We start from the raw sequence: 15,894 nt of genomic DNA, 5'->3' as shown, positions 1-15,894 counted from the left end.
CAGGCGACTGAGCTGGAAGCCTGCAGAACACGAATCTTTACAACTCAAAATAAAGAAGCCAGGCTGCAAAGCAGCAGGACCAACTCCTACCCCAGGGACACATAGGGACAGAGGGGCTCTGTCTCACTTGATGGTGGACTACAGAAACACACATAGCCCAACATGGCTTGTTCTTCCCAGGCACAAAAGTTGCCCATACTGAGAAATCCAGGAGAAATCCAGGCTGCAACGACAGCCATAGTCCCTAATCAAGCCCTGCAGCCAGTCCACTCCACCAACCCTTTGCTGGCTACAGAGACCAAGGCTGGCAGCAACCTCCTTTCATCAGAGAAAACTCCCTCTCAGAGTGGATTCTGCTTTTTTTTCGCAGAGGTCGTTGCACAAGACCCTGAGCAAAACTGTCATAGCCCAGCACAAACTGGGCCCAGTGGGAAGACAGATGGAGTTGGCATCCAAATCTGGAGCTGCACCAGGCAGAGGTGAGACTCCTGGTGCTACTCCCCAGTTCTCACTCATCCCTACCGATGAATACTGATTTTTTTTTTTTTTTTGCATCTCTTCAGTACCCTAGAGGAAGAGGTGACACATCTGACCTGGGCCTTGGCTGGTCAGCTATAGTCCATGGAGATGTCCTGTGACAGCAAGATGGGCATGAAATGGGATGACGTCCTCCTTGGAAGGGACAATCTTCTTCTGTTGATTGCAAAGGGAACCAGCCCCAGACAGTATCTCACCCAGGCCTGCTGTGGTCCTCCTCCTGCAATCCTGCCCATCACTCGGGCCAAACAGAGGCTCTCAGCTCCCCCTACTAGAAGATCTTGAATTTCTAGGTGGCATCCCATCCCCACCAGCTTGTGTTTCCCTCATAAGGTCTAAGGATGTTATCTGTTCAGAAAGGCAGATAAATAGCACTGAATATGCCAGAGCAACCACATAAGATGTCAGTGAATATCTATTGGATAGCTTTTAAGTAAAGAAAATCTCAGTTTAAACCCATTCCAACAGTAGCTCGTCTTTAATTTGGTAAAACAGCTGTGGACTGCATGTTCCCACTATTCATAGGTCCTGCCCAGGGTCTGGGGGTAGTTTCTCTCTCCACCACCTCCTGGTGGCAAGTTCCACTGGGTATGTCTCAACTGAGCAAAATCAAAATTTTATTTCTGCCATGACTTCACAAAACTCCCCTCTCCCCACCACTGTAAGTGGAGTAATCTGGAACGGAGGAAAGGAAAACAAACAGCATCCACTCACCACTCGATCCCCTGGGGAGCCCCCTTCCAGGGAAACCACGATTTCCACATTTTTTTGAATAACAATTCTGAAGAGGCAGCATCTGCAAAGGAAACCTCTTCACTGCTCCCTTCCCCACCAGGACCACAAGGGGTTTGATGCCTCACAACACTAGCGGGATGCAGGTTGCAGCATGGGAACATCATGGCCAGATGGTGTTTTCTCTCCTAGACCAGGGATTCAAAAGTCCATTTATTCCACTTCCAGCATGAGACACAAGCTCAGGCTACGTCCCCTGACCCTGGCTCCAGCCCAGGCTCCCAGAAGGGCATGATTCATATTTTCAAAGTCCCCAAAGAGCAGAAATCGTGCAGCCAATGCTGGCAGCCTAGGCTGAGCCACACTGCAGAGTTCAAACACCCATCCCAGAGCCTGGCAGAGGCACAGCCCTGATTTATTCACTCCATCTGCTTTCCCACACAACCCCATTTTCATGGACTTTACCCCTCCTCCCTACTGCCCTCCAAAGCAACAATCTGTCACTGTTAGGTTATTCCCCCATTGTGCTCTTTTTCTGCAGAAGGACATTGTGGAGCCCAGAGTTCAGCCACAAGCGGGATGCCCTGAAGAACACTTCATGTCAGCCTTTTTCCTATTTGTCTCTCTTTTCTGGCTTTTCCAGCAGGTAGCAGCCATTAATTCTCCTCCAAATCTGGGTGGCCACCACAGAGAATTCAGCCTACCTCCACCTTTCAAAGCACTGAACCCATGCACAAAGTGGGGCAGGACTGTCCAGGTTTCCAATGCACATCACCTTCCTTTTTCCCCAACACCCTACAACCACCAGCCATCACATCCTAATAGCTCAAGCTACCCAGCAGAGCTCAGAAAGGGCAGGCTCCTGTTCCTGGCCAATCCTGCTCAACAGCTCTCCTCCTTAGAGGTACATGAGCCATCAGGAGGTATAGAGGGACATTTGGTTAACTGGGGCTGATGTCTTCAGTGGATTCATTTCCTGCTGGCCTCCCTGAGCACCATGAGGAGATGGAGAGAGTTGGATGAGGAGGAAAAACACCTTTTTTTTCCCTAAGTGGCAGAGCAAATTCTGCCTCCCTGCATGATGCCTTAGGATCTGCTTTCACTGCTGAATCAGAGCTGGCTCTGCAGCTCATGGATGGGAAGAGGAGCTGATGAGGAGCATTTGGGCTGGGCCTTGGCCTGTCTTTATACTGTTTCCTCCTGTCCCAGGCACTGCTGGACTGGAACTCACATGAGCTGTCCTGCTACATACGGCACATGAGCCATATGGCACATCTATTTCTTCGCCACTCTGCTGAGACCTTCATCCCAGTGCACCCACCTGAGCCATTCAGTGCAACCACCAAGCCACAGAGAGTTGGGTTTCACCTCCAACCCTCAGAATGTGGCTAATACCTTTGCTACACTAAAACTGAGATAGAGTAATGCTGTAATTCATGGGATACCACAAGAAAGAAGCCACCTCCTTCCTGTGGCTGCCAGGGCCCTTCTCAATGGGTTTAGTTGCAGCCATCTCTGCAGCCAGTCGTTTGTGCCACCCTTAGCCAGGGCCTGGCTTTGGTTCAGCTCTCCTGACAGCAGCAGGATTGCAGGTGATGTGCTTCCAAGCAAGGAGGCTGCACATCAGCAGTGAACTTCTCCTGAAGCCACAAGGAAACACCTTGCCTCTGAGCAATCAGCACCTCCACATGAATTAGCAGCAGCTCAGGGGAGCTACCTCTGGCTGCAAGTCTAGTACAGATGTCCATCACTCAGCATCTGATTTCCTGTTCCCATACTGATGAATGAGTAACACCAACAAGAGCTCAGCAGGCTCCTGAAGGTCTCTTGAAGGCAGTTGTGCTTGGGATGCTGGATGGAAGGGGACATTCAATCAGAGCATTTCCCATGGAGCAATCCCAGAGACTGCTCTATCAGATGGACCCCATGGGAAACTCAGCCTTGCTCAGGTTCTTCACCATATCTCCCCACAATCCCTCGAGCTACACAGGCAGTCTACAGAGGACATCACCCTACCTCTTCCTGACTCACCATACTGGGAAAGGGAGGGGCAGTGTTTGTATTCATCATCGTACAGCAATCTAATGACTGCAGGAGAGAATACTTGCAGCCCAGGGGTACATGTACTGTAGAGAATGTCATTTGTTACAGTACCTTTAAAGCAAAGTGTGTTCTCAGGGTCTCTGTGGAATTGCAGCACAATCCGGTCAAACTCTGCAGGAGCACATTCCAGCATTTGAGAATGTCTGTTCTCTGTACAAACAGCCAGAACTATTTGCAAACAAAAGTATTTTTTGCATGAATCAAAATGTCAGAGGATTTTTTAGGGCCTCTAAATGTGCATGGTTGCTCACAATAAAAAAGGGAAGGGGGTCAGAGATGCAAAGCAAGGATGGGTTGGGTGGAAATTGCAGCTGAGGAAGAACAAGGAACAGCCAGGATGGAGGACAGAGGGGAAAAATATTTATCCTTCTTGGTTGTGCTGCAAAATATCCCCAACCTGCAAATGGGGCTACGTGACCCCATGGCAGATCTCTGGCCAGTGCTGGCATCCTTGCTGGAAGGGCCATAAAGAAGCAGAGCAGCAGCAGAATCCCCATATCCTCATGAGAGGTGAGAAGCAAAGAAAAGTGCCCCAGCAGGCTGGGCAAGGCAAAGTTTTCAGTTCGGGGCTGCAGGAAGCGAGGCTAGAGCCTTGTACGGGCTTAGGATACCCTCTGCAGGCCAATGCTGGGTTCCACACACCCCGAATCACTGAGTTTTGATCAGAAGAATGTGGAGACATGGAAACAACGCCCTGTCAAGGTCAGGCAGGATGTGCAGGAACAATGTCAGAGAAGATATGGGAGAGATCCCTTCCCAAATCCCACCCTCTATTACTAGGACCTCTGCTGAGAGCTAAAGCTCTGCATGGCAGTTTTCTCATGAGCATTTAGGCAAGGAACAAGGTCTGTCTCCTCTTCTCATGTTTGCTGTGAGCCACATCCTATCATTACTAACTTGCCCCTGGAGCTAGAAAAAGCTATTTATGACTAACAGGAGATAAATCAGAAGGAAGCTCATCCTGGTCCATAGCACTGAGATCTTGGCAGCTCTGTTCGAAGTGACAAAAGCTGGGGAGCTCTGACCTTTCTCCACGAACACTCCCCATGCCCCAGCACCTCAATTCCAAGGCCACTCAGCTACCAGGAGACAGTGTGGCTCCATGGGGACCTGCCAGCATCTGCAGATAACGCACCCCGTCTGACTCTGTCTGGCAGTGACATCTACGGGACAGCCACTGCGGAGAGCCAGCCTGGTTCTGGACAAAGACCAGTCCCAGCACCAAAACTCTGTCATGTTGTCATTACAACTTAATAAAGCCACTGGTTGTTTCTTGTTGCCAGGAAATTTATTGCTTTTATGCACCTTTATCGCTGACTGGTATTCTGTCAGTCAACACAACAGAGTGGATTGATGAGCTGATACCCTTTTAGTCATTCAACAGCTAAGATAGACACAGCTAGAAACAGAAGTGTGGGCAAGCCAGCAAGAAGTAAACCAGAGCCCCCAGCAAGTTCCTGGCAGCCTTGGAGGACCCAGGCACCTCTTCCCAGCCCCCTTTGAAAGCCCTGCATGGCAAAACCAGTGCTATCTCTTGAAGGCTCCAGCTATGCTCAGGGGCATTAACCTTCTCCTCCTCTCTCCAACAGCGGGTTTTCCACGCAGGCCCAAAGACGGAGGGCTTTGTCTGCATCTCTGCAGCCACACTTTCTCTGCCTTGCACCCAGTGTCTGGGTTAGCTGAAAGCCCTTATCGGAGAGGGACAGGATTTCAGCGATAATGCTGACACTCACAGACAGTCACAGAAACAACGAATGCAGCCAGGAGGTGAGTGCCGTTTCATTCATATGTGCGTCCTCGTTCCACAAATCTAGCTTGATTATGCTGGCTCACAATTACAGGACACTTAAATTAAAATGTGGTAAAAAGACAGATTGTTTTAGTGCCCCAATAAATAGATGAGAAGAAGCAAAAGAGAGAAGCACAAGAGATTTCCATAGCAACTAGTGCAAAGGCGCTGCCTCCTCAGTTTTTCTGTGATTCATCTTCCCTGCACTTAGATAATGCTGGGGTGCAGGGATGATATTATTCGCTGGTGACACAAGTGGAAAGCGATGGTCTTAAAGGCGTCACACTAAGCACACGAGGGATCCACGCACATGGAGATCCTCTGCACCAGCTCCTCTGCCAAAGGAAATAGCAAATTCCTCTCAAGGATTCTGAATCTCAGATATGCTTAAAAATGAAAAAAAATATAATTTCTTCCAAACGATTCAGGCTCCTGAATGCAGAAATCTGTGAGTCTGTTAGAGCCCTAAAGCCAATTGCCATTAGGGTGACAGTCAACCCCAGCACTACTGAAATCTGTGCTTCAGGCAACATGCAAAAGGACATAAGCTCCATATGACAAAATAAAGTCATGCACAAACTCAAGGCACTCAATGGACTTTCCAGAAAAAATAACACAAAAATAAAAAATAAAGTCACCCTGGCCAAGCTGGAGGCTAAGAAAGAAGTTCTTGCAGACTCAAGGATGAACGTGGTAGAAAACGGTATCCTGGAGGAGGTGACTGAAACAGCCCAGTGGGATGGTGCAGAGATCAGGGACGAGGGAATCAAAGCAGGCATGAAGCGAGGAACCCTTTTTGCCAGTGCAGCTCTGTAAGATGAAACAAGTCTTCTGAGTTGTGTTAGCAACAGAGGCGCTTTGTTGCTTGCTGCTTCGTTGACCTTATGGAGGATAAGATCTCCTCTCAGGACCCATCTCTAACCCCACTGCCACTGAGTGACCCCCCCTGGTTTTCCTGACCAATCCTCCTCTTGCCAGAACAGGACCTAAGAGGTAAACAGAGATGATCAGCAGCTGCAAGGGGCTGCAGGTCTCTCTTGATCACAGGTGGCACCTTTGGGAAGGACTATGTTTGCTCTGAGCAGAATTGTACTAGGAGAACCCACTGGATCCTGCTTAAGGCCAAGGTTTGCTTATGTACCCTTGGGTTTATTTGATTTGATTAGATTACAAGAAAACAGAGGTAGCCTGTTTTCTCATCTCATAGTCACTACAGCTCTGTGACCATCATAAATATTCAGTCCTTGACAAGAATAAAAAGACTTTGTAATTGCGTTCATTGCTGAAAGTGCTTTTAGACATAATTGTATTATTTTCCTGCATTTGCAAGAGACAGGCTGCAACATCACCTTGCCGGAGTCAGCTCAACTAGGCAAGTGCCACCTTAGCTATTTAAATGGGCTAAGCTTTAGCAAGCCACACATACAGGGGTTTCCACCATCTGTGATTAAGCTCAGGATTTAACCAGGAATGAGCCAGCCCGCTGCGTGTCCCTGTAGCCATCCCTCCACATGCTAATGCTGGCTGTCAGGCAACCTCCCCTGCCCAGTGTCACATCTCTCCACCAGCACATGAACAGTACCAAGCTCTATTGTCCCCATCGACATACGGATATTCAAGATAGCACTTCCCTCTTTATCTTTCCCTCCTCCAAATTCATTCTTATATTCCTCCCGGTCTAGGAAAAAAAACTCTCTTAGACTTCCATTGTGGATGTTTTGGCACCAGGATTTAGAGACAATATGTAACAGAGACATGCAACAGAGACAGGCACTTGTTCAGATGGGACAGTAGGTAGGGGGGGAGACATCCTTGGTGCACTGCACAAATCATAGACTTAAATTTCAGTTAAAGACATTCAGATCAAAGTGAACTACTACAGGACTTGGACTCATTGCCCAAGAAGGCTTCACAGAATCACAGAAATCACAGAATAGTTGAGGTTGGAAGGGACCTCTGGAGATCATCTAGGCCAACCCTCCTGCTCAATCTGGGTCACTTAAAGCATGTTAGACAGGATCATACCCAGACAGGGTTTGAATATCTCCAGAGAAGGAGATTCCACAACCTCTCTGGGAAACCTGGTCTAGTGCTCTGTCATCCTACAGGAAAGAAGTTCCTCCTTATAATCAGGTGGAACTTCCTGTTTCACTTTGTGCCCGTTGCCTCTTGTCCTGCCGCATGGGACAACTCAAAAGAGCCCGACCCCATCCTTTTGACAACCTCTCTTAAGATATTTGTAAACATTTATAAGATCCCCTCTCAGTCTTGTCTTCTCCAGAATGAACAGGCCCAGCTCTTGCAGCCATTCCTCATAGGGCAGATGCTCCAGCCCTCTGACCGTCTTCATAGCCTTATGTCGGACTCTCTCCAGCAGCCCCATTTCTCTCTTGTACTGGGGAGCCCAGAACTGGACACAGCACTCCAAATGTGGTCTCCCCAGGGCTGAGGAGAGGGGCAAGATCACCTCCCTCGACCTGATGGCAACACTCTTCCTAATGCACCCCAGGAGACCATTGGCCTTCCTGGCCACAAGGACACATTGCTGGCTCGTGGTCAACTTGTTGCCCACCAGAACTCCCAGGTCTTTCTCTGCAGAGCTGTTTTCCAGCAGGTCAACCCCCAACCTGTACCAGTACATGGGGCTATTTCTCTCCAGGTGCAGGATCCTGCACTTGCCTTTATTGAGCTTCAGGTAGTAAATATGAACAGTGCCACCCATGTTAGCCTGGGTGACTTTCCTATAAGCTCTCAACTTGCTCTTCTTCCACCCCTAGGCAAAGCTCAATGCATTCCAGTTGCTCTCTCACATAAAGAGCAACTCCACCACCTTGCCTTCCTGGCCTGTCCTTCCTAGAAAGCATGTAGCCATGCAGGACAGTGTTCCAGTCATGTGAGCTATCCCACCATGTCTTTGTAATTGCAATGAGATCATGGCCCTGCGACTGCACACAGATCTCTAATTCTTCCTGCTTATTCCCCACGCTGTGTGCATTGCTGTACAGGCATTTCAGAGAGGCAGCTGAGCAGGCAGGCTTCCCAGGAGGGGTGCAAGAGGATCCTCCATAGCCATGTCCCATACGCACTTCTCTGGCTGCGTGCTGGAGGCATTCCAACTTGAGCTGCATTTTGCTGACTACCCTGTCTCTATAACTCACCCTTTCCCCCATCCTTCCTTGTTTAAAGCCCTTCTTACCAGGCTGACCAACCTGTTGGCAGAGATATGGATGCCCTGCTTAGTGAGGTGGATCCTATCTCTCCCCATCAGTTGATCTTCAAACAGGGTCCCATGGTCGCAGACCAAAACCCTGTCACCAACACCAGCAGTGCAGCCAGTTGTTAACTTGGAAAATCTATCTGCTTCTCCTCTCATCCTTCCCCATCACTGGCAGGATTGAGGAGAACATGACCTGGGCTCCCAAACCCTTGACCATCATCCCCAGAACTCCAAACCCCTGTTTGACCAAATCCAAATTGCCCTTGGTATCATTAGTGCCCACACGGAAGAGCAGCAGAGGGTAATAGTCCAATGTGTGGACAAGCCTTGGCAGTCTTTCCATGATATCTCATATTTGAGCCCCTGGCAGGCAACAGACCTCTCTAGACAAGGGATCAGGTTGGCAGTGCCTCTGTCCCCTGCAGCTGGGAGTCACCCACGACAATCACTCCTCATTTCTTCCAGGTGTTCCCGCAAGGCACAGGTCTGTCTTCCTAGTTGCTTCCCTTGAAGCTATGCCTAGCTCCTTCTCAGCCTGGAGGGTACTAAACCTGTTCAGGTTACCCATTGCTGGAGATCTTTGAGAAGAGGCTTAGCACATTTCTGTCAGCAATGACATACAACTGGCTGATCTCACCTTCAACCAAAGAGTAGGAGCGTCTGGACTGCTGCGTCCAGCCCTCTGACTGAAGGCAGTATCCAACAGATGTTTAGTTCTGATGGTCAACAGGACACCCATACCATGTGCCACTTTGGGCCACAAAATGCTTCCCAGTGCACCACCTAACAGACTAACACACCGAAGCTACAATGGGTCTGAGACCCAAGACCCCTCCAGCACAAGCAACAGAAAGTTTGTGCAGGTGAATTAACTAAAAATCAACACAGCAGTATTGTCTGTCTGTACCATGAGAAAATTCCCTTATTCACATTTTTCATTGCTTGCTAACAAGGGCTGCTAGGCCTTGGAGAGTAGTATGTCTAAACCCAAGGCACTGCTTCACTGTGCTCCGTCCCGCTCAGCACACTGCCTTGCAAGAATAAACAGCTTCCCAAGGAGATGTCCCCAAAACTCTCCCATGGGCTGGCAGGCTGGGGAAAAGGGACCACAGATTTTACATTCTGCAGAAGCGTTTGCTGATCTCCAGCCTCTTAGCAGGCCCATCGTACACTTTGCAGCATTACATAGGGGACACAGCCTGCTCATACTAGGGCTTGATGTTCTCGCCTGGCAGCAGGAGCAACTGACGCTGCCTGTTTGCAAGCCCAGAGCACAAAGGGCTGATGGTTGGGAATAAGCCAGGCACTTTCGGCCTCTGCAAGCACGTTCCATCCTAACCCTCCATGATGGCTTCCTGAAGCCTCTGAGTGTCCCTGCATGACAGTCATCCCTGTGGCAAGTGATTGACAAATACTAAATTGACCCATATCCCTCTCCCCTAGTCTTAGTAACAGGAGAAACAGCCTGTTTACCCCAATATCCTTCCGTAAGTCATGACACACAATCCTCAGCACCTCCACAGCTGGCACGGGAAAGGGCAAACTCACACCATGAGAACTTTCAGGGGAATGTGACAGAGACATTTTATCTACTTTGGCTTTCCCCGCTAGCTCATCTCCCAGGATCTTCAAGCTGATGAATTGCCCTTTGGAAACTTCAGGATATTTTTGTTGGACTGACCATCCCTGAAGCAGATCAATGACCCAAACTCCAGCAGTGACTAGCCTAAGCCTTCTTCCATCACTAATTTATTGAGAGGGTGGAGCTGTGCACAACTCTGTACATGTTCAGCCTGCAAGCAGGGATAGATTTAGCTATTATTCATGGCCCCATTATCAAGCACTCAGTGCTGTACAAATAAAGAGGCAGGGGTACAGGACTAATTTAAGTAAAGAGAGGCCTTCCTGACCCAGTGTGTGCAGTAACTTGGAAAGCAAAACAGCGGTTGTAAGACGGCCAGGCCTCCCATCTGCACTGGGTGCTGTGTGCTCCCACATCTCACATCTAACATCTGACAAGCCAGAGCCGACCTCCCAAAATCACCTCTGGCTGTAGGCCGCACCCATCAGCGTTGTGCCAAGCACAGGCCACTTCCCGGGGGTCTGACTCACCCCCTGACCAAGGCACTTCAACACAGGGAGCCGTGGCACTAAGGTAGCTCCTAGGCTGGATTGTGTAAGGCAGGAGGAAGGGATGTGGATTAGCGTGGCCGGCAGGGACACTGGGATGAGCATTATGGGAAATTTGTCTAACAAGGGAAGAATTTTTCTGATGATAGGGATAGACTCTGCCAGTTGCCTGGAGGGGGAGGTGGGTTACTAGCACTGGAGGTTTTTAAGAACAGGATGAACAAGCATTGCTCAGGAGTGACTCAGCCTGAGCTGATCCTGCTGTAGGAAAGGGGGATGGCTGGATAACCCCTTGGAGACCTTGCCAGCCCAATTTTCCATGGGTTCTGCATTCCCTTGGGCAATGCTGGTGCACTGTATCACATAGATCTGAAACTCCAGTAGCATTTGTCTTCAATCACCAGCTGGTTAGCTCAGTTCCCCGCTGCCACGTGTCCAGCAACGTGCCAAGGAGGCGCACACTCCCCCAATTTCCAAGCAAGGCATGTGCATCTGGACTCCACAGCTCGCCTTCTTAGCCTTCCCTCCTGGAAGGGTGTACCTCTGCAAAACCTACCCAGAGGCGGGAAGGAAGAAGGGGAGCTGCCACAGAACAGATTCCAGGAATCTGCCCCTAGGGCAGGGATGGAGCTGGGTTGGCCTGTGCACACCGATCTCATCCCTGATGGCAGCCAGCGTGCTCTGTTCATGCCCATGCCTTCATGTCTGGTCTCCACTTGCTTATTTTCAAAGCCCACTTGCTTGGCTATTCACTACTCCCTTTTCCCTGCTGGTACATGAAGCACAGTCCTTGAGCACACAGCGCTGCCTATGCTCTGGATGCACATCGCCTCTAATCCGGTCCTGTTTCGCAACTCCTTTACCACACCCTTCCACCCCCCAACCCTCTCCCCCCCCCAAAAAAAACCCAGCATGATTAAATGTGATTTTGCATCTCTTTCTTCAAGGCTCCCCCATAGGATGTGGCTCCTCTTGGGAGGAAAGTAGTTCAAAGCCTTTCCCTTTCCATAAAAGCTGTTTGTTAAATTGTCAGTCTGTTCCACAAGCATCGAAGCTCTCCTCCTCATCTGCTGATCACTTAATGCTGAAGGCCAAATGCTGTCGGTCTTCCTTCAGTAATGACTGTTCCCCATATTAAGCCTCTGAGGAGTATTTGTTAAATGTTATTAATGGTTGACACTGCATTGCTAAACATTCAAACACCGATAGCAGAAGAGGCAGAGCAGTGCAGTCCCTGCAGCTTCCTGCACATGCAAGGCTTTCTATAGCACTGTGGATGTGAATGCGACTATAAGGTTTATAGCCCAGTTTCCTAAGTTTGAGCTAGCAAGGCCTTGCTGTGTTTCAGTGTTGATGACTTTTTCTAGTATCACTTTTTTTAACCAGTTGGCCCAATTTGACAGAAATATAGAAATCTCAAAGATATTAGACATCAAAACATCTTGCACAAACAGGAGCTGAGCATAGAAAAGCATTGCAAATTAATGCCCTGTGCTGGGGCACTGAAAAGGTGGAGCCCAACCATATTACTAGACACTAGAGAATCCACTGGGAACAGGGCTTCAGAAGTTGTACTTGGAAACACACTGTTCAAGTGATGTAAACCTCTCTGCCCCTTAGCTCCCAGAAATTCACCTCTAAATCAGGCAAGTGTAGAGTTTGCTCCACCAACCCATTTAGATGAGGCATTTAGAGATAGGGAAGAGCCAAGATGAATTTTAAGTCCCCTTTCAAGCAGCAATGGAAGAGAATGGGTTGGGAAAATCTTGAAATTTTGGGGCCACTGTGTGTTGGGAGGAAGGGGTTAGCAGGAGCTGCAAGTTTGGGATTTGGGTTCCTCCAAACTTTTCAGCCCATGGAACCGAGCGTTGTGGGCAGAACATTAACCAAGGTGCCTAGGAGTGGGTGCCAGAAAGGGTTAAACCAGAGGGTCTGTGTGGTGTTGGCCTCTGCGCTCTGCCAGTTAATGCAGCGGAGAGTTTATAACCTATAACCTGCTCATCTCACATGTGGAGCTGCTGCGGCACGTTTGTAGATGGCTGGAGGACCAGCGCCGTGGAGAGGTCAGAAAGGAGCATGTGCCAGGGCGTGCAGGGAAAAGCTGTAAGAAACAGCAAATTAAAACAGGAAAGGTTCATATTGCGGGTTTTGTGGTGTCTTTTTTAAAGCCTGGGCTGCTTCAGAAAGCGAAGCGCAAGGCTGGAAGGGGCTGGAAGCAGCTAGGCGGCCGTGGCATGCCGGCAGGGCGTCCTCTGGGGCAGCCGAGAGCCCCAGCGCCACAGGGAAGACCTCGAGCTCCTCCGAGAAACCACGCGGACGCGGAGCGGCTCCACGGGGCTCGGGGCGGCGGGACCGCGGGGGCTGCGGCTGCCCTGGAAGGACACCCCAGCGTCCGGCAAGGCCGTGCTGCGGCAGACGGGGCCCAGGGACCCCCGGCAGGCCTCGATCCTGTCAGCCCAGGCCCTCGCAGGGCGCCGCGAGAGAAGCCCCCACCCGAGCCGAGGCCCCGAGGCCACTGACAGGACGCGCGTGGCGCCCTCCCGCCTTATATAGCGGGACGGCGATCACCTCATGAATATTCAATGAGGAGGCGGTGCCTCTGCTGTGGGGGGCGGGGCTGGCGCCGGGCGGGGCTGGGGCGCTCGCTCATGAATATGCAGCACTGGGGGGGGAGGGGGGCGTGCCGCCCTCATGAATTATGCATGAGGCGGGCGGGGCCGCGCGCCCCAGCGCTCTGTCCCTTCAAAGTGTGAGAAGATGGCGGCGGCGGCCCCCGGCAGCCGGGCCGCGGTGCCGGCGCGGCGGGGGGGGGCGGCGGCGGCGGCGGCGGGGGCGGGCCGGGGCGGCGGCGGCGGAGGAGGAGGACGAGGAGGGCGAGGTGGCGCTGGCGGCGGCGGAGTGCCCGGTGTGCCGCCAGGCGCTGGTGGAGGCGGTGACGCCGCCCTGCCGCCACTCGCTCTGCCTCGCTTGCTTCCAGCGGTGCCTGCAGGGCCCGGGCCTCTGCTGCCCGCTCTGCCGCAGCCGCCTCTCCACCTGGGCCCGCCGCCAGCAGGCCCGCGCCGAGCCCGCCGCGACGACGGCCGCCGGAGGAGGCGGGGAGCAGCGGCCGCCGGACCAAGGTGCGGCGGCGGCGGCGGCGGCGGGCACCTGCCCCTCCCCCCAGGACCAACCGCCTGCGGCGGCGCGCGGGGCGGGGGGAGCGGGGGGAGCGCGCGGGGGCGGGGCCGGCGGGGGGGGGGGGCGCCCAGCGCGCGGGGGCTCGGCCCCGAGGGGGCGGGGCCGGGGGGGCGGGGCGCCCAGCGCGCGGGGGCGGGGCCGGAGGGGGAGGGGGGCGCCCTGCCCCCGAGGGGGCGGGGCGAGTGCGGAAGCCGCTCTGAGTTTGCAGGGGCTCAGCCCCGAGGGGAGGGGCTGGAGCTGCGCTGAGTTTGCAGGGGCTCAGCCCCGGGGGGGTATGGCTGGAGCTGCACTGAGTTTGCAGGGGCTCAGCCCCGAGGGGAGGGGCTGGAGCTGCGCTGAGTTTGCGGGGCTCAGCCCCGGGGGCGGGTGGCTGGAGCTGCGCTGAGTTTGCGGGGGCTCAGCCCCGGGGGGAGGGGCTGGAGCTGCGCTGAGTTTGCAGGGGCTCAGCCCCGGGGGCGGGTGGCTGGAGCTGCACTGAGTTTGCGGGGCTCAGCCCCGGGGGGGGTGGTTGGAGCTGCGCTGAGTTTGCAGGTGCTCAGACCCGGGGGGGGTGGCTGGAGCTGCGCTGAGTTTGCGGGGCTCAGCCCCGAGGGGGGTGGCTGGAGCTGCACTGAGTTTGCAGGGGCTCAGACCCGGGGGGGGGTGGCTGGAGCTGCGCTGAGTTTGCAGGGGCTCAGACCCGGGGGCGGGTGGCTGGAGCTGCGCTGATTTTGCAGGGGCTCAGCCCCGAGGGGGGTGGCTGGAGCTGCGCTGAGTTTGCAGGGGCTCAGCCCCGGGGGGGTATGGCTGGAGCTGCACTGAGTTTGCAGGGGCTCAGCCCCGAGGGGGGTGGCTGGAGCTGCGCTGAGTTTGCAGGGGCTCAGCCCCGGGGGGGTATGGCTGGAGCTGCACTGAGTTTGCAGGGGCTCAGCCCCGAGGGGGGTGGCTGGAGCTGCGCTGAGTTTCCAGGGGCTCAGCCCCGAGGGGGGTGGCTGGAGCTGCACTGAGTTTGCAGGGGCTCAGCCTCGGGGGGAGGGGCAGGAGTTGCGCTGAGTTTGCAGGGGCTCAGCCCCAGGGTGGGGAGGGGTCAAGAGCTGCACTGAGTTTGCAGGGGCTCAGCCCCAGGGTGGGGGGGGGGGTCAAGAGCTGCACTGAGTTTGCAGGGGCTCAGCCCCAGGATGGGGGGGGGTCAAGAGCTGCACTGAGTTTGCAGGGGCTCAGCCCCAGGGTGGGTGGTGGAGCTGCGCTGAGTTTGCAGGGGCTCAGCCCCGGAGGGAGGGAGAGGTGTAGGGGCTCAGTCCCATGCCGTTGGGCAGGAGCTGTGCTGAGTTTGCAGCGGCTCAGCCCCACGGGGAGGGAGAGGTGCACAGAGTTTGCAGGGGCTCAGCCCCACGCCGTTGGGCAGGAGCTGCACTGAATTTGCAGGGGCTCAGCCCCACAGGGAGGGAGAGGTGCTCAGAGTTTTTTAGAGGCTCAGCCCCGTGCTCGTGGGCTGAATGAGGTTGCAGCAGCTGCATGGGGGGGCGTGGGGCCTGGCTCCAAAGAGGGGAAGCCAGGGAGGGAGGGGAAGGGGCTCTGCCCATCTTCTTCCGAAAACGCAGGAGATCTGCAGGGGTAACGTTTTCCCCGCCTCTTCCACCTGGGATTCGCGGTGGCTCCATGTGCACTGAGCGTGCCAGGACTCAGCCCTGGGGGGGATGTGACCTGCTGCCACCCTGGGCGTGCTGGTCCTCCACCCACAGGGTAGGACGCCCGTCTCCTTGCGTGGGGCTTGGTTGCTGCGGGTGCTGGCGCTTGCCCTGGGTGCAGCACCCCCACCACCAGCACCAGGGACGTGCGCGTGCGAGAGCAGCGGTTACCTGTAACGAGCGCGCTGGCGCTCAGCGCGTGTGAGTTGCAGAAGCAATGTAGCTACGCCGGCAGAAACCGTCCGCCTACACTGCATCTGTCCGAGTGTTTTTCTGTCTGTCCGCAGCGCTGGTAGAAGCTCTGCTGGAGTAGACCACACATTAGGCTGTGGATAAACGTCCTCTTACCCATCCAGCTATGCTGGGGAAGAAGCCGCTGCCCTCACTGTTCCTTGTCGAGTGTGTTACTGCTCTGCTGGCTCGTGTCAGCACCCTCTGATTTGCTTCAGGAAAAATTGGCAGCGTTAGCTTAAACAGCTTAAATCGGTGGTTTGAACTACGCCGCTAACCTTTGCTCCGAGCAAATTGGGAAGCGCTCGCAT

The 15,894-nt window shown here is 53.6% G+C and overlaps 1 protein-coding gene across 1 annotated transcript in view; it reads left to right on the top strand.

Annotated features, from left to right (window-relative positions):
- Window positions 1-13,265: 13,265 nt before the first annotated feature.
- The window catches only part of RNF169 (ring finger protein 169), a 30,040-nt gene continuing 27,411 nt past the window's right edge, over window positions 13,266-15,894 (top strand). The window contains 2 exon segments of the mRNA XM_062578525.1: window positions 13,266-13,322; window positions 13,324-13,627. Coding sequence (XP_062434509.1) covers window positions 13,266-13,322; window positions 13,324-13,627 — 361 coding nt within the window.

Source organism: Rhea pennata, chromosome 1, assembly GCF_028389875.1.
Source record: "Rhea pennata isolate bPtePen1 chromosome 1, bPtePen1.pri, whole genome shotgun sequence".
Classification (NCBI taxonomy): Eukaryota; Metazoa; Chordata; class Aves; order Rheiformes; family Rheidae; genus Rhea; species Rhea pennata.
This window is presented reverse-complemented; position numbering and strand designations above follow the sequence as displayed.